Genomic DNA, 27,902 nt, shown 5'->3' with positions numbered 1-27,902 from the left:
CTAGATGCTTTTTGAATGATTCAATACTCTCAGCTGATACCACTGCTTGTGGCAGAGAGTTCCAGACCTTAACCGCTCTAACTGAAAAGAAGCCCCTACGCCCCTTGTGGTTAAATCTTTTCTCCATCAGTTTTAGATGGTGGCCTCTAGTCTGTCATTCCAAACAGGTGACTTGGGTGTCATGGAGTCAAGTTAGCCTCCTAAGAGTCTGTGGGGCTGATTTCAGCAAGTCCAACTAAGAAGCTTTGGAGGCAAAGAGTAATCAAATCTTTTTTCTGGTTCGGAAACACCTAGAAACTCCATGAATGACACAAAGGACTTTGGTGGCCCAATATTCTTTCTGATGAGACTCATCCAGTGTAATTTTGGACTGGCCACTAAAAGCATGCAAATACTTTGCGAGTCCTAAATCTGTATTTTTTGTCTCGTCTTAAAGGACACCTACACAAAGAAAAATGGTTTCCCTGTAAAGTCTCTGAAGGAACACATTAGCAGACAATTATGTTATCCCTAATGTTCTATACCAACAGGAAAAGAAGAAACTGTCTGAAGGAAAAGAGAACAACTCTTCATTTAGAAACTTCTATACATGGAGCACAAGATTTTTAAAGCCCAACTTAATATTATCATTATACATTTTTTTTTTAGCAAAACAGAAGTCACTCTTAACCCCAAGCTGTAGAAAAGGCGAACTCTAATCCTTACACTTCCCAACAGCCACCTCTTGCAGCTGGCGCGATCTGAAAATGAAGTCATATTTTTTAATGGGGTGGTAGCCATTCCTTTAACACCAAATCTTGGCAGATGCCCACGAACTTTTATCAGGCGTCTCAATGCCCGGGGGGCTCCTTGTGAAGAAGACTGAACCCAACAGATAATGTTTGTCTATCTTGCATGGCCTTCAATAGGGCATTGGTTTTTTCCCCCCCTAATTAACAGTTACCGCTCATTAGTTTCAGGGAACAAGTTTTGGTTGCAGGGTGTCTGCTTTCTATATGCATCAGCACAATGGCAAAAAAAAAAAATGGATGTGAGATTGAGTCACTTAATGACTTGAGAGAGCGAACATTCAAATGAGGCCCTTAGGGCTGCGATTACCCGATAGAACAGGAGGGCTGAGCCAGTCTTGGCTTTGTCTGGCAGAACATCACCAGGACCCAGAGCTGAGGAAGTGTCGGAACACCTACGCAGGATGTAGCACGATCGATCAAGATGAGCGTGAAAGTGTGTCAGCGTCGCCGAGGTGACAGGTACAAGAAACGGCACAGCTCTCAAAGCTTGGGCCAGATTGCCACGCTTAATGAAGGATCTCAGGTTCATTTTTCTATCCTCACAGGTAGAAAACAAAATTGTTTGGGAACAGCTGACGCTGGGTTGTGTGCCAGCCGCCTGGATATGCCATTGTGCGGCTCTCTGCATATGTGGTGACATGAGATGTAACAAATGTGACTGAAATAGGCCTGATTGCTAGCTGGGCACGTGCGAGGCTCTGCCGCTAGATTCTGATCAGGAGGAATAATTGAAGAGTAAGTAGGCTTTTAAAAACACCTTCGCTCTTACACTAAAGCCAAGCAAACCAAGCAAGTTTGCAAATAGAACATTTTGCTTTCTCTTCCTGTCCTTTGGGAGATGCACTGGAATCACAAAGGCTTCTTCCAGTTCTAACTTCCTGATAATGTTTTCTGTAGACCCATGCAGCAGGCACATGGCTCTGTGAGGAAAGAATTATGTTAAAGAAGTCATGGCAACATCCCTATAGACCGGCCTACTCTTTCACCTAGTTCATGACTGGCTGGCAGGGATCAGCTAAGAAAACGCATGTAAGTCATACTAAGGATGCCATCATTATACAGCTTCCTACCACCTGTTCTGAGCAGTGTAGAAAAAGCTAAAGCCATTCCCTGATGTAAAGATGACAGCTAAAGGAGCCATTATAAGTTTGTTACAATAATAACACATGCAAAATGGAATTATACCAAAGTTTCCATTCAAAAGGTTACGGCCACAAATATATATGTAGTGAGTCACCAAGTTAAGTGGCACCACACCCTCCAAAGAACTTTAATAATAGGCCCAAGTATACATTTTAATTGGGGCTTTAGAGGTGCCACACCACAGCAAGTAAACCAGCTTGTATTTTTTCTTTTAAAAATAACAAATGTATTAAATATCACATAAAAAAACATTAAAACCATAGACAAAGAGTCATCGTTGTGTGTCATCAACATATAGAGATATATCTACAAGCATTAAAATACCTCCCTGGGCCTATCTAATCAATATAACTATATAGTACATCACATTGTACAGAGGTTTACAAACAACAAATTCAAAGTTCGATGATGTACAAAGTTTGGCCCAGTCTTTAACGCATTTCGCATATGCTTCCTCAAGAATAGAAGGTAACCTCAAATAACGCCCATATGTAGGTGTTTATAATTTAAAACAAAAGGACCACACACTCAAATGGAGGAAAAAGGATCACCTCGGATAGTGACGCTGGGGAGGAACGTCTGGGGACACAAAGAGGAGAAGAAACGGGGGAGAGAGAAAAAGACTCCCACCTCAAGGCCCTTCTAGTAACCGGTACATGGGGATGGGGGGAGGCGTTGGCGCTGTGGTTTTTTAGATAGTTAGTATGATAATTAGTACAACAATTATATCCACTATGGGAATCAAACGACTTCACATGTAGACCTCACTCCCCTTCCAAGTTCCTTCATGAACCCAGATGTTCCTCCCCAGTGGTCTACCATTCAATAGGTCACAGAACAAACTGGATCCTCATTCAATTGAATTCTTAAAGCTAAATAACAGGCAGTTAGGAAAGACCACTAGATAAAAGTAGATCTAAACTCCATTGTACTCCTCATAAAATATTGTTTTCTTCATCTTTGCCGACAGCCTCTTTTAGTCACTTCCTTCCTTCATGCACTTGTTCCATCGTGGGCTGCACTTCATTGCATAGGACTGGCTTCCTGATATGCCTGCTTAAAGTGTGTCAGCAAGGCCACTCATAGTCTCCAATGGAAGCCAGTGTGAAAGGTGACAACGCAGGAGTATAATAGAAACATAGAAGCGTTAAGGCAGGAAAAGATCAAGTGGCCCATCGAGTGTGCCCCTATTTTTTTCTCTATTGATCAATAGTTGTCCCGAGCATGATTAAATTCACCTACTGCTGACTGACTCACTACCTCTTCTGGACGTCTGTTTAAAGCATCAAATTACTCTTTCAGTAAAATAATACTTTCTAAGATGAGTTTTGGACTTTCCTCCTGCAAGTTTGAGGTCAAATCCCCGTGATCTTAAACTTAAAATTCATATGAAAAATGCTGCCCCCCTGAACCTTATTCATACCTTCTTGTATTTAAAGGTTTCAATTAAGCCCCTTCTACACCTGTACATATTAACAGGGTTATTCACAAAAGGGTGAAGGGTTTGGAGAAGGAGGGAGAAGTATACCATCTGGGACAATTGGGCTTGCTTTCCAGTTCAGCTTTGTTGTCAGATTGTTCACTTTCTCTCCACCCTTTTGTGAATAACCCTGTAAGTGTCTGAAATCTCTCCTGATAGGTTTAATCCCTCAGGCCTTCTACCAGTTTGTTTTTGTTCTCTGTACTTATTCTTATCTTATTAAAATACATTTGTAAGGTCTCCAGAACTGGACACAGTATTTTAAATGAGGTCTAACTAAAGATCTATACAGGGGAATCGGGACCTCCTTCCTCCTGCTGATGATCCCTCTAGTGATAACTAAAAGATCTATATAGAGGAACCAGGACCTCCTTCCTCCTGCTGATGATCCCTCTAGTGATAACTAAAGATCTATATAGAGGAATCAGGACCTCCTTCCTCCTGCTGGAGATCCCTCTAGTGATATCTAAAGGTCTATATAGAGGAATCGGGTCCTCTTTCATCCTGTTGGTAATCGCTTTGGTGATAACTAAAGATCTATATAGAGGAATCAGCAACTCTCTCCTCTTGCTGGTGATCCTTCTAGTCCAGAATTCTATTTTGCCTCTGCCAGGCCACAAATGTTAATGCCATTTAAAAAGTCATTTTGAAATATAAAAATCTGCAGGTTTCATTAAAATAATACTTGAGGCCATGAAGGCTTTTGTTCAAACACTGTCATAGGGTGACAACACTCTGTCCCTGTCTTCCAGTTGTGTTCCTGCATTGTCACTCTGTCACCCAGCCTTCCGATGAAGACTACAAGTGGCTATTTGTATGGACCATGTCACCATCAGGAAACCCACCACGAGAAATGCAATGCCATCACTGTTGAAGTCATTACACCAGCCAAAACATTATTTGATGAAAAAATAGCAATTGTTTATGGTACACAATGCCTTATTATACTAAATGCCATTCAGTATGGGCTTACATCTAATAAAAACATTTTGCATCCTCAGCACACTAAACGGGTAGCCAATTCAGAAAGGCAAAACAAATAAATCCTTATAACCTGTGTTCCAATTTGCTCTAAGACAGAAAAAAATTATTTCTGATCCCCAAAGGCAATCAGATAATCTCTGGGTCAACATGGAACATTACTTCTTGTGAATAATAATACGGTAGCTACTTTACCAGACGCCATAGGGGAAAAATTGAAAATTTAATTTTTATTAATCTTTCAATAAAATTTGGGAAAAAACAGAACTGTCCCAGTGCCAATATATATCTATATCTATATATATATATATATATATCTGTTCAGCACTGTGTGGTGTCAGCTAGTGTCCATGAAGCTGAGCCATAGTAAACAAAGTAAAAAAAAGAAAGCAATAAATCTTTAAAGTCAGGGTCCCAAAAATACTCATCCAGCAAGCAAATCAGGAATGCAGAATATCCCCACAATCATAAGAGGTAACTCTAACAGTATAAAGATGGTTTTCCTCATTGGCGTGTTGTAAAAAAAAGTACTTCTGAATAACATGACAATTTTTATGCCATTTTCTGTAGTATTTGGTTGTCTACTTCAATGGATGGACTAATTCTATTAGGGATTTTTAACCATCAGCCACCCAAAGCAATTGCAGTCGGAACAAACAGTGTGGGAAAGAAGCCTAACCCTCTAAAACCTAACCCTGTACACCTTTGTTTTTTAACCACACCTCCGTACCATATGTTTGAAAACCTGCACATATTTGGTGAATCCCGATCAGGATAAAGAGCAGAAATATTTCAGTTGCTTATTTGTAAAGACTTTTTTCTTTAAAAGGAGAACTATGGGGTTAAGGCTTTTCCCCATAGTTCTCCTTAGGGTAACGGGAGGACACAAACTAGCGTCCTCCCGTCACCCTAGGCTCAGTATACCGCGAGCTGTAGCCGCAGTATACCGCAAGTGAAAAGCACTCACCTCATAGTTCTCCTTTAAATGTTATGTAGTAAACACATAAAATGCCAATTTAAAAAAAAAAAAAAATTGCTCATAATGAAAAAAAAAATAGATGAAAGGCATTTATCAAATGGCCACAAAGCTTTCCAAAGAAAAATCACATGCTACTGCTCTACACATCCCCACCTGATATGTAACTCAATGGTTACATATTTTCTTTTGCCCTATGTAAACTACAAATACCAGGACCATTGTGTCTGCATATTGTAATGCGCATGTGTCCCGTTTCATTCATCAGAAATAACCTTAAGCTGTCACTCAGAAGCTGGCGGGTGCTGCTTTGTCAGCATAGATTGACTAAATGATTTTAGATCGGTAAGCCCTCAGGGGCAGGGCCCTCCTTACCATCTTGTCTTGAATTGTATTGTGATTGTAATGTCTTCTTTATATTGTAAAGCGCTGCGCCAACTTTTGGCGCCATATAAATCCATTATAATAATAATGATTAATGAGGTTTCCTGTGCTACTACATACCGGCGGGGTGTGCATTGGCACGTTATTTCGGGAGCAAGCAAAAGAGGTTGACTATGCTCCCACATGCAGTGGGACCATGTAGGCTGGATGTGTCAGCACATGCTGCAATTAAAAGGTCCAAAAGCTGAAGTTATGGATATATATATATTGTTTTTCTGTTGAGCTTACCAACCTTGTAATCAAACTAGCAAAAACCTCATTATTGTTGAGTGGTTTTGGTAAGCAAAGAGGTTAGAGAGTTATTGTTTAGTACATTTTGTTTGCCTTTCTCTGGATCAGCTGTGGGTCTTAATGCATAGGGTTCTGTCTATGGAGGTTTTTCTATTCTATTCTCTATGGGTTGAACTTGACGGACTTCTGTCTTTTTTTCAACCTATGTAAATTAATGTTTCAAAAAAGTTCAAAATCTGATCTGGTCGTGAAGGTTCCGGTGACTGCTGGATATGAAGGGTGAAGGCTTACAGCTCAACTCCAGGTCGGTAAGGCCCCCCACTAAGAAACACCACCCCCTACCCTTAGAGCATACCCTTGCATTTTTATTATATATACTTTATTGGAGTGATGTCCTCCGAATGCTCCTCCTTTATTCTTCTTTGGCATTCCTCTGTGTGGCAGAGAATGGTGCCACATAATGACATCAGCACTGTTCTCTGCATCATTCTCCTGTCTGATCATGCCAGCCTGGTTACATACCCCTAGGTGCTACAGTATATACTTGATGCTCTGGACTCCTAGGAAATGCTTAGCATCATTTAAGTTATTTTAAATTATAATTAAAGTATTTTGTGTGTTGGCATATATCTACTGTTAGCATGCAGTAGATATATGCCCCGTGATTAAAAAAATAAATAAAATTAGGCAAATAATTACTTACCTGTTCCATCGACGCTTGCTCCCAGCTGAAGAACTCCCGGATCCTGAACGCTGTGAATGAGGAAGTAAGCGGGTGCATGCACAGTAGAGGGGAGGGGAGAGACTAGACAATTCGAACTGAATGGACGCAGCCGGGAGCGCGCACGGCGGACAGACACCGCAGGACCCAAGGAGTTTGTAGTGCATCACAGACCGTCACCAGCGCTGGATGGACTGTCAGAAAACCAGTCGCTGGAAGAAGCTGATCACAGCAAGAGGCATGGAATAAGGCAAGTGCTTACAGCTTCAATGGTAGGGGGAAAAATTGTTTGCCTATAATTTCATTTTAAGAGCAGCACCCAGTATTAGAGTAGAAGGAGTGCCGCGATGGAGCATGGAATAGGTGATTACTGCTTTGGGACATTTTTTTGTAAATGGGGCGCTGGAGTTTGACTTTAAAACTAAAGAGCAATTTTTACACTTAAAGTGACAGTACACTCAGGAGATAAACCTTAATGCATTCAGGTACCTTAAAAATGAACAAAAACATATTTGTGTATCCCTCTGCTGTAGACCCTGAATTGGTGCTGACGCTGATATTCCCTCTGGAGGGGGGCTTCTTTTGTTCCCCATGGTCCCTGTGTGTGTTGTAAAGTAACCACCGCTCCAAGCTCGCTCCTATGAGAGACTACAAATTCAATACAAATGAGTAAACTAAATGTGAGATTGTAGTCCATCACAGGAGTGAGCTTGGAGTGGTGGCTACCATGGCTCTGGACTGGCTTTCGTATAGTGACAATGGTGCTCCATGCCTGTGTAATGTGTGTCCTTACTGCCAAATTCCACGTGGGTCCCTCTGCGCTCCTGATTGAAGTTCCAAGGCTCGTGGGGAAGGCTGCACTGACTGCGGATGGTGCCGCTCGATTAATCCGATAATGCTTCACATTGTGAAATGACCATTTAAATCAATAAAGGAGCAATTTACTGAAGGAACTTTGGGAGTGCTGGTGACCTTTTTATCCTTACTGCCACAGGTGCTCCACCTTAGGCGCTATGGCACAGTGACAATGCAGGGGCACAGTTTGGAGCCACCCCAAAAGAGGAGGGTCCTATACAAATACCTCCATGGCAGGATCACCAGGTATTATTGTAAGAAAAGCTGTAGATTAAAGTCTTTTGAAATCACATTAGCATAACAAAGCTTATATGAGCTTTTAGTGATTGGGTTTTGATCTACTCTACGTATGAACCACATGACAGCCAACAACAATCCTTTCTGTAGAAACAAAATTACGCTTATGAGTTCAACATGGCTCTAACAGTCATACACACGTGAAGAAATTGAAAAACAAAAATCAAGACCTGTGTATGACCACTCCTACTCGGCATGCCAATGCTCTGCGGTCTGAATCAGAGGTATGACTGAGGAAGTTGATATAAAATAGAAGGTAATAAAGTCGTCCCTTGCCAGAGTCACTGGTCCGTTATTGTCATTGTCCATTAAACTGTCCTGAAAGTACAGCTTAATCTCTCCATCCTCGCTCAGCTGCCTCCGCTGTAATTAAAGCCCTGTTGGTCTTCCCACAATCACCGAAGCCCAACAAAAGTAATAGAGGAAAAAAAACACACAGGCGTGAAACAGAGAACCAATTTAAAATTAACAGCGGATAGCGTGAGACATCCCGGGGAGTGGTAACGAAGAAGTCCGGTCCACATTACAATGGATGGAGCATCCTAATTAAGAGAAGATATGACTTCATTTAAGAAGAGAGAAGGGGTGAGCCTCCCCCCCTCAATTAATCAAAGAAGGTGCCATTTCTTAATTGGACATGTGATTCTGAGATTAGAATGTTCAGCAGAAAATTATTTATAATTAGAAGAGCTGGTCAGTATTATTCCATGGAGACAACGCGAATTTCAGCCAGGGGAACGCTAACTGTAGGAGAAGAACAAGGAGAGCCAGTCTGGTATATGGACATTCTGAAAAGGCACAATATGGACTTTCACAGTCCTATTCTGTTGCCTTCTCAGTCACATTGCTCTCAACTCCGATCCTTCCTCAGCCACATTGCTCTCAACTCTGCTTCTTCCTCAGCCACATGGCTCTCAACTCTGCTTCTTCCTCAGCCACATTGCTCTCAACTATGCTTCTTCCTCAGCCACATGGCTCTCAACTCTGCTTCTTCCTCAGCCACATGGCTCTCAACTCTGATCCTTTCTCAGCCCCATGGCTTTCTACTCTTCTTCCGCAACCACATGGCTCTCTACTCTTCTTCTTCCTCAGCCACATGGCTCTATACTCATCTTCTTCCTCAGCAACATTGCTCTCAACACTGATCCTTTCTCAGCCACATTGCTATCTACTCATCTTCTTCCTCAGCCACATTGCCCTCAACTCTGATCCTTTCTCAGCCCCATGGCTCTCTACTCTTCTTCCGCAACCACATGGCTCTCTTCTAATCTTCTTTCTCAGCCATACCACTCTTTACAATCTCTCTCTACTCCTCTCCTTCCTCAGCAACCTCTCCCTCTACTTCACTCCTTCAACCGGATCACACTCTACTCTGCTCCTTCCTCTGTCACATCTCTCCCTACTCCGCTCCTTATTCAATCACATCAGGCCCTACTCCATACCTTTCTCGGCCACATCTTTCCTTTCTCCGCTCCTTCCTCAGTCACATCAGTCCCTATACTCTCTCTACTCTGCTTGACAGCCACATCACTTTCTACTTAGCTCCGTTTCCAGCCACATCGCTCTCCATTCCACTCCTTCCTCAACCACATTCTCAACTTCACTCCTTCTTCAGCTGCATCATTTTTTACTTTGTTCCCTTTTTAGTCATGTCTCTCTTTATCTCTACTCAACTCCTTTCTCAGGGTCATTGCTTTTTACTCCACTCCACTCCTCTCCCCATTGTTCTATTCTTCACTCCTTTGAGCGCACAGCAAAATAGAGAGTGATGTGGCTAACAAACATACCGCTCTCTACTCTACTCCCTTTTCCAACATATAGCTTTATACCCCACTCCTTCCTCATTCACACCCTACCTAACGCATTCCATTCTTACTTTCACCTTACCTACTAAACTTCCTTCCGACTCAAACCTTATCTATGCCATTATCTCCACACCCACACCATAATCACCACATTTCCTCCTCACTCACATCCTACCTACCCAAATCCCTCCTCACTCACACTCTACTACCCCATTTTACCCTCACTCTCATCCCACCAACTCCATCTACATTCACACCCTACCTTCCCCAATCCCTCCACACTTACAATCTTCCTACCTATTCCCTCCCTACTCCCAACCTAAGTACTTCACTCCCTTCTCATTCACACCCTTTCTATTTAACTACCTCCTCTTTCACACAATAGCTACTCCAGTCCACCCTTACTCATAGCATTTCTATACAATGCCTTCCTCATTCACACTCTAACTACTCCATTCTCTCCTTGCACACACCCTGTCTCACTCTACACTTACCTACCTACCTACCACTCACCCTCCTCACTCTACACTTACCTACCTACCTACCCCTCACCCTCCTCACTCTACACTTACCTACCTACCTACCACTCACCCTCCTCACTCTACACTTACCTACCTCTTTCCTTCCTCATCCACATCTTTCCTGTTTAATTACCTCCTCTTTCACACCCTAGCTACCCCAGTTCATTTTCACTTACTATGTTCCTATATAATGCTCTTCTCATATACACCCTACCTACCCCATTCCCTCCCCACTCACACCCTTGCTTCTCCACACCCTTCCAACCAATTATCTTCTCATGTACACTCTTCCTTCCCCATCCTCTCCATATTGACATCCTTTCTAGTTAATTGCCTCTCACTAAAATCATTTCTAATCTATTACCTTCTCACTTAAACCCTTCCTATTTAATTCCCTCCTTACTCACATCATTACTACCTCATGGCCTCCTTACTCATACTCTACCTACTCTATCCCTCCTCACTTACACCTTACCCACCCAATCCTTCCACACTAGGACCCTACCTACACCCATACCTGCTCATTTACACCCTATGTACTCCATTCCTCCTTACTCACACCCAACCTACCCCATCCCTTTTCACTCACTTACACCTCTTCTTTCCTCACTTACATCCTATCTATCCAATTCTTCCTCACTCAGTCCCCACATACCATATCCCTCGGCCACTTACACCATTCCTACCCCAGTTCATTATGTTATTTTACACATTAAATAATCCTTTCTTAAAAGGAGAACTATGAGGTGAGTGCTTTTCACTCACCTCATAGTTCTAGCCGACCTGTGACAATGAGACTGTCACAGGTCGGCTTAGTAGATCGGGAAGTGAGCGAACACATACCGGCGTTCGCTCATTTCTCAATCCTGTCACGGCTCTCTGCCGTGATAGGGGAGGGGCTGGATTCCCCGCTCCGATCCTCCAGCGCTGACTGGCGGATCAGATGGGGGAGGGGGCGGGTACAGCTGGCTCTGCCTCTAGGTAGGCAGAGCCAGCTGTCACTCACGCAGCTGGGGGGATCCAGACAGACATAATTGTCGGGATCCGTTTCAGCTGCGGCGTCTCAGTATACCACGAGCTGTAGCTCACGGTATACTGAGCTTAGGGTGGCGGGAGGACGCTAGTTTGTGTCCTCCCGTTACTCCCGTTATCCTAAGGAGAACTATGGGGAAAAGCCTTAACCCCATAGTTCTCCTTTAAGCATTCTTCATAAAATTTATATCAAAGTTGTCATCCCATTGCACACTCTTCTCCTAATTGCTCCATGCAGAGTTCACTTTCCACCCAAACATTGAGGGCAGGCTCACTAGATTGTTAAACACTCTGCTGGATTACAAATGTCCCCATGCATTGTTTATACAGGGTATCGACTTACTAAAGGCAGGCCATAGATGTTTGGATGTCTGAGAACTACAGGCAGGGAGAGATCTACTCATATACAAATATTTTGCACCATGCTATTCTTCCGAGATTAACCACTTATGCCTTGTAGTAACTATCACTCTTAGCTCAATTTGTACTTGTAAATGTATCATTCACATGCAAACTTTTGCTATATTACTTATAGTTGCTACAAGACAAAAGTGGCTAACCTTAGAAGGATAACCTGGTGCAAGATATTTGTATATTGTTTTATTTTACAGGTATGGCTGTGCTTTGTGCACTTTCAGCATACGCACAAGAATTCTACACTGTGACCAGTTTCTACAAGAGATCTACTCATCCCAAAGTCACCAGGCCCTTCTTCTTCTATGTTTAACCAATTGAATTTACAGTGAAACCTTTGCTCTGCAGTCTCCGACAGTCCTCTCTAGCATTACATATACTAAACATTATGTGAGGCCCTTTTGTGATATAAGGGGCCACAGATTTCAAAAGTTGACAAGCATTCCATTAGTGTCTATAGTTCCTTTTAGACAAGGGATGGATCAGGCTTCTCCTTGAAATCTACAGATGACACCATCAGCTGCCCTCACCTGAGGTGTCAATGCTCACGTTTATGCTCACTATCTCCCAGCAGAGACATGATACAACACATCTACAGTTGCTGATAGCCAGATGACCCAAAGGCAGTCACAGTCATAAAACAAGCAGGAGAAGGCCAACGATGTCTTGATAAGCAATCTTCCCAGATAACCTGCTACAAGGAAACTCCCCTGCAATAAATCCAGATTACTGATAAGTAAATGACTCACTTTGAAGCTTTTGTAGAGAAGAGGGGAGTTTATTTGTGCTATGTGACCTCCGGCCCTGCAGGCTGACCTGAGCCACATTAAAGCACATAGCAGCGTGGAGCATCTGCCAGGATAGGTGAGTGGACAAAGGGACCATTCTGCTGACACTCAATGCTGGGGCTGAAAAATCTAAAGAGGAACCAGGTTAGGGAAATACAAGATGTTCTACCAACAGGAAAGGATTGCAGTGTTATCTGTTCATATGTGCCAGGCAAACCCTTGTTCTTTGGTTATATCATAGCATAGTTAGCATCATGTCTGTGAAGGTTCTCATTCATCCAGGTCATGGTATATCTGTAAAAAATAAGTCAAAGCAACTGGACTTGCTGTATTTTTCTTGAAGACGTTTCACTGAACACCCAACCAGCTTTCTCAATTCAGAAGGACTTGTACAAAAAAATTCTCTGGGAATAAATATTGTGTATTTATTCCCAGATAATTTTTTGTACAAGTCATTCTGAATTGAGAAAGCTGGTTGGGTGTTCAGTGAAACGTCTTCAAGAAAAATACAGCAAGTCCAGTTGCTTTGACTTATTTTTTACAGATATAGTTAGCATCATTTAATAATAATCTTAGTGACAAGAGGGTAAAGCTGAATTCCAGGATAAATAAAATACTTCTAGGTACTTGTAAAGGACTGTCCATAGAGGTGGAGAGAAGTGAGTCATGCAGAATGCTGTGATCAGCTGCCCTAGGATCAGATTAGAAGAGTTTAGCTCTCTAAGGGCCCATTCACACCAGACGCTGCGCTAATCGAAGCGATGATCCCAGCGCAACATGTACTTTTTTTTTGTTAGAACTTTATTGAAATGTCACAAGCAACATTGTGTTCAGTTCTACAGGCACAGCTGGGTGTGAAGCCGTTTTTACCCGGTCGCATCCCGCACACCACCACGTTCCTTGTCTTGCAACAAATTGCCTTGTCTTGCGTTAATGGACAAAGTCTCTAAAGGGCCGCGTGCAACATATCATGTTTTGTTATTTTTTACTACACCTGTGAAAGTTTGGAAAATACCCCCAGACTTGGCGCCGCTGATTTTGTACATCCCGCTATAATTGTGCAAATGTTTATGAAAATATACTAAAATCATTATGAGTGCACACAAACACAACATAACTAACATTTCTACTAAATATAAACATACAACTGTATTAAGTTAAAAAATAACAAATATTAAAAAAAAATAAAAAATACTATGAAAACTGAAATTATGCAAAACTGAAATTATGCAGGTATGAGGGTTGGCTTTCACATCTATGTGTTGTAGTTACACCCGATCTGCAGTGCCCTGTGTGCATTGTGATAAAATAATGTAGGCCTACATTCTATTGCAATATAGCATGCTAAAATGAGTCACAACACAAGCCGAGCATAGAATTGAATGAATGTGAACTTTTTAAAAGAAAAAAAAAAGATCAAGCACTGGAATGCTCTGTAACAATGTACAGCAGCATGCAGGCACAACGCACACCTGCCTGTTCGTGTAAACGAACCTTCAGGTCTCATTCACACGAGAAAAGGCCGGCACGTACAGCTCCGTGCGTGGCCGTATGGGGCAGCTCCTGGGAAAGACAGGTTCTGCTTGTGATTAGTACGCAGCCCCTGTCCTTCTCTATGGGAGTGCGTGGCCGTACGGCGCCCTACGCTCACCCCAAGTGCAGGTCTGAAAGGGTGCGGGTGCAGTCAGGATCCATCCGCACCCGCACGGACGTGCAGGGCGGGTGAACGTAGGGCGTCGTACGGCCACGTACTCCCATAGAGAAGGACAGGGGCTGTACGTGCCGGCAGAGCCCTCAGAGTGTGCAGTGCACCAACACACATAGCATGCATTACTACAATGTTATAGTGCACATGTATATGGTGTGTGCGCGTGGGGGGGGCGACCTCTGATGGTTCCCCTTTAGATAGAGATCAACAAGGACAGATCTCAAGGACAAATCTAAATTTTTTTACACATTGTATCACATTATTTTACTACCAGTATCTACTATATCTGACACTTTTGTAGATTCATTCACACCACACAGCGCGGCTTTTATTATTAATTTTATACTCTTTTCTCCCTTGCTGCCCAGCATTTACTACTGAACATGGAAGTGCTAATTATTGACCACTTCCATGGTAATTCAACAATCACAATACAATTCAAGACAAGATGGTAAGGAGGGCCTTGCCCCTGAGAGCTTACAATCTAAAAGGGAGGGGCCAGTGATAAAAGAGGTGGTAACTGTGTGGGGATGGATTGTTTTACAAAGTGTTAGTTCAGTGGTTAGGTAGAGATAGGATAGCCTTCCCTGAAGAGATGAGTGTTCAGGGATCGCCTAAGGGCAGACAGATTAGGATAAAGCCAGACGGGTTGGGGTAGGGAGCTCCAGAGGACGGGAGACACTCTACAGAAGACACCTGGAGCATAAGACATGTTTACCAATTCTCCACTCACCAAGCTGAAGGGATCTGATCCTCTCTTTTGTATGGTGGGAGGGGAGCAGCAGGGATTGGAGGGTACACAGACAGCAGTAAAGGGTCAGATTGTGCCACAAAGTGGGGAGGATCAGTAAATACTTTTTTGTGTGCTTTTAGCTGGAATTTTTAAGTTGGTGACATGATCGCTTTAAAAGTGCATTTTTACTGAAGATCCCAGCAGGACAGACATATGAACACCCAAGACATACATTCTTTCCTATTCTAGAGCACTCTATGAGCCTCTGAACACAGTAGACTCAATATGCAAATCTTAGGGTGGAAGGAAAGGACTGTCATGGTGCCCATGTCTATTCACAGAGTCATCTATAAGGTCTCGTTCACACCTAGGCGTATTGCATATGCGCGACTGTCGCGCGTTTTTTTATCGCGATTCGACAAACGCACGTTTCCGAAGGCTACTTGGCTGTATCCCAATGGAAACGCGCAACAAAACGGCCCAAAGTAGTACCTGTACCTTTTCAGGCGTGGGCCGTTTTGTAGCGCGTTAGGGACGGGCGGAAATACGCCAAGGTGGGAACCAGACCCATTGAATACAATGGGATTTAGATGTTTGAGCGTTTTGTAGAGCGTTCGTCTAAAGTGACAATAAGGGCAAAAGTGTCCCCCCCCCACCCCCCCAGTGCTAAAGTAAGGACTTACCTTAAATGATGGCACTTAATCCGATCTTCTTTCCTGTAGTTTTTAGCTGTCCCTCCAGCGCTGCTGAGGGTCTCCGATCCATCGCTGACTCCTCTGTCCTCCTCTTCTCTCATGTCCCACGGTGTCTGCATGCGGGTGCACGCTGCTCCATAGACTTACCTTGGGTCTCTCCTCGTCTCCCAGCCAGACATCTGAACTGTGCATGCGCCTGCCCCAAGATTCTTTGCGGCTGCCCGAGAAATGTTCAGATGTTCGGACGGGAGCACGCGGCGGAGACACAGGTAAGTATTAACCCTTTGAAAAAGTTTAGTAGATATATGCAAAACCATGCGAGGGTTTAATAACCCATTAATGTATTTTGAGTTTTTATTTATGTCCCCCCATAAAGCAGTATTAAACCCTCAGTAACAAATCCTAAGTGCCCTTTAGCCTGATGTATCTAGCTGTATAAAAAAAACTTTCCATCTTTCTGGAGCAAGCACTTACATTTCCCTTTTAGAAGATCTCTGCACTTTGTCCCCTCCACTGCCCTTCCAGTTGGAGGGGGCCAAGTGGGTTTAAACTGCAATGTCGGGACAACATTTGCCATGATTCCTGACATGCTGAACATAGTCTGCCTATGTGTCTCAATTATATTGGAACAGTACCAATCGAACTGCTGGCTGATACGTAGTCCAGGGGCTTGTTTGTTAATACCTGCAGTCATCTTACTGCCCGTTGAGTAGATGTTGGGAGGTGTCCCTGTGAACACAGGAACAACACGGCTGCTGTAAAGACATTAGTGTTAACAGCCTTTTCCTGTGCCTAATAGAGGAGTAATTAATGTGCAATAATGACTTCCCTCCATGAACATAATTACAGGTCAGCAGAGGAGGAATTTCAGAGCAGGTGTGGGGAAACATAAACTGTATTTATTACCACCGCTCACACAAGGTGAAATTCATCACCAACATTGTTTTGCATTTAAAGAGAATCTGTCACTTTATCCAATCAGTTTTTTTTTTTTTTTGTCAACCCCCCGACCTACTGATACTCCTCTTTTCCTTGCTCCCCTGATGGAGCTATGGGTCTAATCCTTCTGCAAGTTCTCTGTTGAGTTATTGACCTCCACTACGTGACAGTGTTTGGGCCCTGGAGACTGGGCACTCTGACCTGAGCACAGCATCCTGGGAGGAAGGGGAGAAGGTCACATGCTCCATACCTGAAAATGTGGGGTATATCGAAGGGCTGGAGGGGTGCAGTGCAGTGCAATGGTTCTACTGGCCTCTAATTTCTGCTACAACTGTGAGCAGAGATATAAGGGAAGGCTGCGAGAGCTGCAAAAAGACTAAAGTTGCTGGAAACCTGTTTTAAACCAATAGTGTTGATAATATTCAACAGGACCAATGGTGAGAGTTGATACTGGTCAACAGGACCAATGGTGAGAGTTGATACTGGTCAACAGGACCAATGGTGAGAGTTGATACTGGTCAACAGGACCAATGGTGAGAGTTGATACTGGTCAACAGGACCAATGGTGAGAGTTGATATTCGTCAACAGGACCAATGGTGAGAGTTGATACTCGTCAACAGGATCAATGGTGAGAGTTGATACTCGTCAACAGGATCAATGGTGAGAGTTGATACTGGTCAACAGGATCAATGGTGAGAGTTGATACTGGTCAACAGGACCAATGGTGAGAGTTGATACTGGTCAACAGGGCCAATGGTGAGAGTTGATACTGGTCAACAGGACCAATGGTGAGAGTTGATACTCGTCAACAGGATCAATGGTGAGAGTTAATACTGGTCAACAGGACCAATGGTGAGAGTTGATACTGGTCAACAGGACCAATGGTGAGAGTTGATACTCGTCAACAGGATCAATGGTGAGAGCTGATACTGGTCAACAGGACCAATGGTGAGAGCTGATAATAGTCAACAGGACCAATGGTGAGAGCTGATAATAGTCAACAGGACCAATGGTGAGAGCTAAATCAGACAAAGTTTTGGATTTACAGACAATTCAACAAATAGTAATAAGGGGAAGTGATGCTTGGAGCCCATACTTACTTTTCAAATCCAGACATTATTATGGGAGGTAGAACCAGAATCGGCATGGGTAGCACCACTCTTGTCAGAGCCGTCTCTATCAGTGCCTGCAGAAAGATGAGAAAGAAGAGAGATGAGAATCACACCGTCCTTCCCAGCAATACCTAGGGGCCTTCTGGGTGCCTACCACTGGTACAAACTGGCAGTATCCAACTGCATAAACACCCATTGTGTATAGCTAGAAGTGGTGAGTTTTTTTTTGCCCAATGAAGAAGCCAAATGTCACCAGCACACCAGAAGAACTGGTCAAATGAACGTCTTTTATTGATCCCATTGTCACAATGATAGCAATAGTCTGGCCATCTTCTCTGCTATGGATCGGAGGAGATGATAAAGTGCTGTGTTTGACCTGCTATCATCAATGGGCAAGAACGGTCATGGGTCCAGCAGTTAGGCACTTCAGTTGAATGTATGGTATCTCCCCATATAGGTATCTCTACATACCCATATGGGTATCTCCACATACCCATATGGGGAGATACCATACATTCTAATGCATCTCCCCATACATTGGAATGTATGGAATCTCCCCATACATTGGAATGTATGGTATCTCCCCATATGGGTATCTCCCCATACATTGGAATGTATGGCACCTCCCCATATGGGTCTCTCCCCATACATTGGAATGTATGGTATCTCCCCATATGATTATCTCCCCATACACTGGAATGTATTTTATCACCCCATATGGGTATCTCCCCATACATTGGAATGTATGGTACCTCTCCATACATTGGAATGTATTTTATCTCCCCATATAAGTATCTCCCCATACATTTTCCATGGGTTTGATCTACAGCCTGCCAAACCGTCTATAATAGACTAATATTATTTTTAGAAGAAGTAGTTCAAGTTCTTCAGGTAAGAGTAAAGTGAAGTGAGAACCTCTCGTCCCCTTCCCCCAACCAAGAAACAGTTAGTTATCCAGCATGCAACATGTCGCCATCCTCTATAAAGATTTGGCACCCTTGTGATGCGACAATGCCGGGGAATTAATTCAGGCAGAACTATAGGAATTAACCGTATGACTTCTCATATGCAACATATTTCTGTGAGGGGGCGTTTATTGCTTGTGATGACTCCCTTTATTATGCTGGAAAACACAAGGCGTCCATATGTTTTTCTATATGCAGTACAGTATAAATATCTCAATTACTACTGCACTTTCCTCAGGAATAACACCACAGGGAGCGAGAATGATTGGAATTCATTTCAGTGAAGAGCTAAAGAAGCCATTTCCCAAATGTGTATATGGTGAAGGTACAAAGCATGGTAATAATAATGATGTAACGGTTTGAACTAGACGGACACGTGTCTTCTAAACCTAGTTCATTATGTAACGGGCGCACCCAACACAAGTGCCTATTATCACTCGGAAGTCAAAGATTAACTCCAGGCAGATATAAAAAGAAAAAAAGCCTTTAATGCAATTACGTATTAATTAAAACAATCATTAAATGTATTTTTTAAACACCGCTAATATAATTACCCGATTCTCACTTTTTTCTAGCTTTTCCTTCACAAGGCTCCTGGACCTTGTATATGAAAGATGCTTGCAGTCATTAAAATAAGGTAAAACAAATCAAATGTAAGGCAGATCATTAATGACTTCATCCCTTGTACCTTTGCGACCCTTATGGACCAGAGCAATATTTACATTTCCACTATGGGCCTGTGTATTCAGTGATAACTTTGTGATTAATATATATTTATATACATATCTATATTTATTACAGGTATTTATGCAGCGTCAAAACTTCTACGCTGCGCTTTACATACTGCACATTCACATCAGTGCCTGCCCTTAAGGAGCTCACATTCTAAGATCCCTATTCACATCAGTCCCTGCCCTCCAGGAGCTCACATTTTAAGGTCCCTATTCACATCATCACCTGCCTTCGAGGAGCTCACATTCTAAGGTCCCTAGTTGCATCAGTACTTGCCCTCGAGGAGCTCACAATCTAAGGTCCCTATTCACATCAGCCCCTGTCCTGGAGGAGCTCACTATCTAAGGTCCCTATTCACATCATCACCTGCCTTCGAGGAGCTCACATTCTAAGGTCCCTATTCACATCAGCCCCTGTCCTGGAGGAGCTCACATTCTAAGGTCCCTATTCACATCAGCCCCTGTCCTGGAGGAGCTCACATTCTAAGGTCCCTATTCACATCATCACCTGCCTTCGAGGGACTCACATTCTAAAGGTCCCTATTCACATAATTATCTGCCTTCGAGGGACTCACATTCTAAGGTCCCTATTCACATCACTACCTGCCCTCCAGGAGCTTACAATCTAAGGCCCCAATTGCACACGCATACAGTACTAATTTAGACAGGAGCCAATTAACCTTCCAGCATGTCTTTTGAGTGTGGGAGGAAACCAACACAAGCACAGGGAGAACATGCAATCTCCTTGCAGAGAGTGACCTGACCAGGTTTCGAACCATGGACCCCAGTCAGGACAATCTATGCTTTCTTTTGGCAACATTGTCTTGCATAAATTGTTTAATTTTTTATGTAATCTATAGACAAAAAGATTAAAAAAATAGAAACACACTTAGAACTTAAACATTTTTTTTTAGATGTGAACTTTAACTTAGAACTTTAACACTTTTTTAAAGTGTTAGCTTTAAAATTAGTTTTATTGTAAATGAAAATTATACATTTTATTCTATATTTTAATGATTCTATATTTGTCTCATATAATATGACATTAAAATAATTAAATTATTTTCTGGTACAAAGCATGGAAAAGTTATTTCCAAATGAAGAAAGGCCTTTTTTTGAGTTTTGTGCATTTGTTTTTGTAACACTGAAAAAATATAACATACAAAATAAATAAAAGTGACATTAAAAAAGAATGTGGCAAAAAAATTATGGTTCAGTTAACAAAAACACAATGGGGGGAGGGATTTATCAAACCTGGAGAAGACAGATTCTGGAGCAGCTGCTTATAGTAACCAATCCGCTTCTATCTTCAGTTAGGATTTAAAAATAAAAGCGAGAAGCTGATTGGTTGCCATGCAAATCTGCTTCAGATTTTGTCTTCCCCAGTTTTTGATAAATTCCCCTCACTGTATTTTTAAACGCAGCTAATAATTACCCGATTCCCACTTTTTTTCTTCCTCGGTTGCCTTTCGGACTTGGCGCCGGTGGAATGGGGGGTTGGGGTAGGCACTTTCAGCCAAACATGATTCTACTGCTTTAAAAAAATGCTGTCAGTCTTACACTGTCAAAATGCTTCCATGAGGAGACAGAAAAGGGATGGCCTCAATGCGTTTCTTCTTTACTAGTCCAATCACAGGCTGGGGGAAGAGCAGCGACCAAGGGAAGAATATTGTGAAGATTGTGACACTTTTGCATATGAAGGATGCTTGCAGTCGGCACAGTGGCGTAGTGATTTGCAGCACTGGAGGTCCCTGGTTCAAATCTTGGCCAGGTCACTATCTACAAGGAGTGTGCATCTTCTCCCTGTGCTTGTGTGGGTTTGCTCTTGTTTCCTCGCACACTCCAAAGACATGCTGGAAGGTTAATTAGGTCCTGTTTTAATTGGCCCTCATATGTATACATGCGAAATAGAGACCTTAGAGAGTGTAAGCTCTTTGACTGCAGGGACTGATTTGCACTACAGACATTCCTCGCTTTACGACTTACCTACTTTGTGATCACTCGCACTCACGACTAGCTCTCCGACCTTACGTTGGGGAATGTGGCAGCGGCAGAAGTGTTGTACTCCGTTCTCCACTGCGGGTCTCGGTAAGTATTTTATTGCCCGATTTACAGTACACTGTTCAGTACTGTACATCTGCAACACTATACACTACTGTATACAGTTCCTCGCTTAACGACCAATTCGTTTAACGACCTGGTCGTAGGAACGGAACTTGGTCGTTAAGTGAGGAATAACTGTATATAAATACCAATAATAAATAATAATGATGAAAGTAAAGTAGAACATATGTAAAGCATATCATTAAGGACTTCAGCTCTCAGTTACCGTATATCCCTTATAGAACAGAGCAATTTGTACTTATAAAATTGTCTTATTTTCTATGTAATCAATAGACAAAAAAAAAAAAAAAATCTATTTTGACCATTGTTGTTTTTAAAAAAAAAGTTGTTTTTTTGTAAATTCAATGTATACATTTACTTCTATAATTTGTCCCATTCAAAATAACACTAACAGGGCTATTCACAAAAGGGTGAAGACTATGGAGAATGCAGGAGAAGGGAACAATCTAGGACAACATAACTGATTTGGAAAAATTCTCGAGTTCAGCGATGTTGTCCTATATTGTTCTCTTCTCCGGCCTTCTCCAAACTCTTCACCCCTGTAAAATTATGTTTCCGAAACAAAGCACAGCAAAGTTATTTACAAATTAAAAAATGGCATTAAGACTGGGATGCCATTAAAGCTCATGTGTGTGTAAAGGCGTCCCAATACTTTTGGTAATATAGTGTATATCTATCTATCTATCTATCTATCTATCTATACACACACACACATATATATCTATACACACACACACACACACATATATATACATACATACATACATACACACACACACACACACACGTCCATCCATCTATCTGGAAAAAAGAGATAAGAAACAAACAAAACAAAAAAAAAAATCACAATAAAAAAATAGCCGAGAGGAAAAGGGTTACTAAAAGGTTACACAAGGTTATAAATAGGGGGTTCCTTTAACTGATGTGACATGCAGATCAAAAGTCTCACCACATATTTATATTATTTGTATGAGTAGGAATAGTATACTCACTGAAACAATACGCTGTTTAATTGTATTTACTCAATGCCACTTGCAGACATGCAGTTTTGAGACTTGACATATTTGGTATCTTTTTAGTCGACACAAACTCAGATTTTATTTTAGATCAAAAAGGGAAATTTTATTGCTTTTGCGCACTAAAATTTGACTGTATTTCTTACTGAAAATCTTGATTTGATGAACAGTCGTGAAAATATGGTGCAGCATAAAAAATTGCAATTACCATCTTTTTATTCTACAGGGTCCTCTGCTGTTAGAAAATGTACAATTGTTTTTGGGGTTTTAAGTTATTTTCTAGTTGAAAATGCAGATTTTAACACGAGTGCACCACCAGTAGTGAAGTGGTTAGCAAAGAAGATGTGAAAGGGGCTAAAGCTGCCCAAAAAACACCAGCTTGACACTGATGGCCTTAGACAAAAATGACCGTCAACCATCAATGACTAAAGTGGCAGATTCAGGGGTACAGCGCAGGTTTTGCAGGTTTTTATTTTGCAAATTGTGCAGCATTGGGTGTAGAACTGAGCCAGGTCCACTTTCTCCATAACACATCAGGTTTTACACCTGATAAATTTTTTGACAAATACATGTTCCTCCCCATATAAAGCGAGGAGAAAAAAAAAGTTTTGACTGGCAAAGAAAAACTTTCTTTTTTTTCAGGGATCCATTTTCAAACTGTGGCTGTATTAGTATTCTAATAAACCCCGAGGGACGGCGCCAAGGAAGCATACAAGAAAAAAAAGCGGTTTATAAAAAGCAGGGAGCATATGGCCCTCTCGTGAATGTTCTTAAGGTGTTTAAAGGGAAAATGGAAACAGCTGGAGACTTCGCAGCAATGATCTGCAATGGAGGGAGGAGGAGTGATGTAGACGCGCAGTCTATGATGTACAGCTCTGCTGGTTTACTCCATATTAAAAAAGCATTCCAGACTCTGACAGCCACAGTAGCAAATTATTAAAAGTTAAGGGATACCTGACCATCACAGCTATATAAGCTTGGTGGACATCCCATTCCAAAACCAGATCCATAAAATCAAAAACACTGCCATTGAAAAACATTACGATTAAAAATACCTTTCAGACAATTGTAAGTTTCCAAACTTGTGGTAACAGTTTGGTGAAGGTCCTTTTCTGTCCAGCATGACTGTTCCCTGTGCAAACAGCCAACTCCATAAAGACATGGGTTGAGGAGTCTGGTGTGGAGGGACTCAAGTGGGTACACAGAGTCCTGACCTCAACCCTACTGAACACCTTTAGGATGAATTGGGATGCCAACTTCCTTGCAGGCCTTCTCATCCAACATCAGTACCTGACCTCACATGAGCCAGGTCTTCTCATCCAACATCAGTACCTGACCTCACATGAGCTAGGTCTTCTCATCCAACATCAGTACCTGACCTCACATGACCCAGCTCTTCTCATCCAACATCAGTACCTGACCTCACATGAGCCAGGCCTTCTCATCCAACATCAGTACCTGACCTCACATGAGCCAGCTCTTCTCATCCAACATCAGTACCTGGCCTCACATGAGCCAGGCCTTCTCATCCAACATCAGTACCTGACCTCACATGAGCCAGGTCTTCTCATCCAACATCAGTACCTGACCTCACATGACCCAGCTCTTCTCATCCAACATCAGTACCTGACCTCACATGAGCCAGGCCTTCTCATCCAACATCAGTACCTGACCTCACATGACCCAGCTCTTCTCATCCAACATCAGTACCTGACCTCACATGAGCCAGGCCTTCTCATCCAACATCAGTACCTGACCTCACATGAGCCAGCTCTTCTCATCCAACATCAGTACCTGGCCTCACATGAGCCAGGCCTTCTCATCCAACATCAGTACCTGACCTCACATGAGCCAGGTCTTCTCATCCAACATCAGTACCTGACCTCACATGAGCCAGCTCTTCTCATCCAACATCAGTACCTGACCTCACATGAGCCAGGTCTTCTCATCCAACATCAGTACCTGGCCTCACATGAGCCAGCTCTTCTCATCCAACATCAGTACCTGGCCTCACATGAGCCAGGCCTTCTCATCCAACATCAGTACCTGACCTCACATGAGCCAGCTCTTCTCATCCAACATCAGTACCTGACCTCACATGAGCCAGGTCCTCTCAGCCAACATTTTACCTGACCTCAAACAAGGCAGGTCTTCTCATCCAACATCTGTACCTGACCAGCTTTTACTGCAATATTTACCTTTAATCCAGATGTCCTCAGTGTAATAATCAGCATCATTTCACCCACTTCTTCTGAGCCCGTGTCGTCCTACACCTGCCCCTAGCCCATGACGACAGTGAAAGGAGAAGCACAGTGACAAGCTCATCGCTCCCTCTGCTCTCTTCTCTTCTCAGCATGCTTCTTTTCACCACATGAACTGATTGTCTCCTTGTGCTGCTTCTACCTCTCACACTCCAGCTCCGCTGTACAGGGACTGCAGGAGGCTGATACCAGGACACATTCAGGTGACCTGGTCACATACAAGCTGGTGACAACAGCTTGTATTCAGAAATACACTTAATGACGTATTAAAGATTTCAGAGTTGCACTCATTTGCATCTTTTATATCTGCCTGGAGTTCATTTTTTTTGGCGACTGGAATAACAATGGGTACGCCATCTCTTATATCAGACACTCATGTGATACTGCATTTTGGAAACAAAAAACGCACGTGTTTGGCAGCTATCCGCGATGAGCCGACGATCTTTCCGTTGCTGTCCAGCACGTCGATGCCCTCTTCCAGCTCGCTGTGTCTCATTAACACCACGTTACAAACGTTGGCACTGGCTGCAAAAGACAAAACACAAGACACATTTCTCAGAACCAGGATGAGACACATATGACCCACATCCACATCCTGGCACAATGGAGGGAGTCCTCTGTGCATGCTGAGTGCGCGACTTATAGACCGCATCACTTTCTTACAGTTTACCTTTGGGAAGTTGGGTTGGTTGTATTCCGGGGGGGGGGAAGGAGGAGCCGTTTCGGAAAATATGCGCTGCATTTTAAAGTTTTGAAGTAAAAGTGCTGCCTAGAGGCCCCGTCACACAGGCCTTCCTCGTGTAAAAAGTCTAATGGGAGCAGACATAGAACAGCCAACGTGTTTCGGGGGTTCAGATACTGCCCCTGTTTCAGGGCTACAATACAACACAAGTGAAAATGGACATCAATTTTCTGCATCTTCCCGTAATTAAAAAACGGTGGACTCAGATCTGGTGCTCTTACTTGACTTACACGTAGATCTTAAACTTTGGGTTCCTTAGATAAAGGGCACCCTATTTTTGTTGATGGTGGCCTCATCTCGGAGCTACTGGGCTCCACATGAACTTGACTGGACTTTCCTTAACCATGACCTACCAATAAGTTGAATCCATCGCCTTCGATATACATGTTGCCCACTTGCGATCCTATCACTGGCGACAACTCACCAGCACCCGGGTAGAGAAATGCTCCCTTGCTTTCATGGTGTGGCAGCCTTGCTGGTTGGATGAGCGAGGGGTCACTGGTGAGTGACATTCTGCTGCGTTTCCTCCATCTCAGTGACAGCGTGAAAGCAGGAGAGTATTTCCTTTGCACTTTTTCACCCGCTCCACAGTGACTGGGCTTGGGTCTAACAGCCAATCACTACACCTGAGTACTGTCATATGACCGGTGGAGTGATGTCACCTTTCCCCCAGGTTACCAATGCATGATGCTTTACACCGGTGCCTGCTGCAAAGGGGCAAGAAGTAACCAGGAAACACTGATCAGGTGAGCACAGGGCGGTTGGCGAGGACCCTTTGCAGGGACACCGTCACTTTGAAGGTGACAGTGTCTCTTTAAAATGAAGTAAGGTTCACTTTAACAGCGGCTCGCACCGCTCACGTTCTCTATAGATGAGGCAGACTCCGACTCCAGCTTAGTCACTTTTCTGCCGCACAGAACAATATGTTTGGCTGACCTCAGACAATTGAATGGGAAACAGATTGTTCCGTGCTGTAATCACCGGCGCTGCGAGGGAAAAGCCATATTGTTGAAAACACTAATAGGTCTGGAGGCAGACGCGCGTTACCTTCAGCCTCAGAACGCAACGCTGCTTACAAATCTGCTGCCGCAAACTGGAATTCACCGACCGCCAATCTTCAAGGTAGAAACTCGATCCGTCACAAAAGATGGCCACCTGTCTGACAAGTGCCCGATTGACGCTGCCATCCTCCCACTCACAGGCTGGGTATTGGTACTAAAGTTAGGCAGCAAAGTCTATTTAGCATCACTGTAAGAGGTATCATTGCCCGGGGACTGGTAGGTGGCCAGGAAGCAGCTTCCATCAGTGGCTTCTGATAGAGGTATCTAGCTTTCAATCATGTTGTATCCCTGATGACCATTCCTGGTATTGGGCTCTGTGCCCTTGTTGCTCCTTTCTCTGAGTGTGATACCTGCAAACTGCAAAAGTGTACAATCTACACATAACCTCCCCTACTTATATCAGTGCACGATAATGCAGGACTTTTCAGAGGGGGTGACACCAAAATGACTGTCAAGTCATTTTGGTGTCACCCCTCCAATGGCGTCGCCCGGGGTGCGGGATGCACCCCCCCTTGTGACGCCAGTTCAGTGGGAACATTAGAGTGTAAGCTCCTCTGCTGCAGAGACGGATGCTCGGGTTCACTGGTTCCTTCCCTTTCCCCCTTTATCAACATTCTAATAACATTTTAAACAAAACCTTTCTATTTCCATGACATATCTTATTTTGTACCCAGCAATCTCATCACTGGATCTCTGTGCAGTGCAGGCAGATCACGGCTGGGGGGGAGGAGCCAGCAGGGTGCTGTGCATAGCTTCCTTAAAACATTACAGCATCCGGCCTCAGTACGCCTCTCAAGAGCCCTCAGCCCTGGTACAAGCAGCGGGCTGGTTCTTGGGAGGAGTTATGCAGATATCAGAATGCCTTGATGGGTGGATGTCAGCCTGGAGGACATGGCATTCCTATGGAGACTGGATTTGCCCCAACCTAGGTAATGCCCCCATGTAATGCTGAGCCTCCAGGATGGAAAAACACTTGAAATCCAATAAATGAAAAGTGGTGGGCCAGGGACAGTCAGGAAAGTGCTAGATAACGCCGGACATCCTCCAGCCAGGAAATAAGGTGGGCTCTGTCTGACTTCCAGTAGCCTCTAATGCACATTGGGAGAAGCTCGCAGTGTGCAGTGACATCAGCGGAAGCAATGTCAGCCCAGGAGAGGAGCCGCTACAACTGTACAAGTCTGAAGGGAAGGCTGAAGATTTAAATGAACAACCATGTACGAGAACAACCATATGTGAGAGAGTGAAATAGCATCACGTGGAATAAAATGGAATAATAATAATTAAAAAAATACATAATAATAATAAATAATATTATTATATTTTTCATTATTGTTA

At 43.1% G+C, this 27,902-nt stretch overlaps 1 protein-coding gene across 1 annotated transcript in view; it reads right to left on the bottom strand.

The window, feature by feature from the left end:
* SFXN5 (sideroflexin 5) overlaps nucleotides 1-27,902 on the bottom strand; it is a gene marked incomplete at its 5' end in the record, with an annotated part of 156,979 nt that overhangs the window by 57,332 nt on the left and 71,745 nt on the right. The window contains 2 exons of the mRNA XM_018561207.1: nucleotides 17,656-17,741; nucleotides 25,174-25,289. Coding sequence (XP_018416709.1) covers nucleotides 17,656-17,741; nucleotides 25,174-25,289 — 202 coding nt within the window. The remainder of the gene's footprint in view (nucleotides 1-17,655; nucleotides 17,742-25,173; nucleotides 25,290-27,902) is intronic.

Source organism: Nanorana parkeri, unplaced genomic scaffold, assembly GCF_000935625.1.
Source record: "Nanorana parkeri isolate BGI_ZX_2015 unplaced genomic scaffold, ASM93562v1 scaffold507, whole genome shotgun sequence".
NCBI classification, from domain to species: domain Eukaryota; kingdom Metazoa; phylum Chordata; class Amphibia; order Anura; family Dicroglossidae; genus Nanorana; species Nanorana parkeri.
This window is presented reverse-complemented; position numbering and strand designations above follow the sequence as displayed.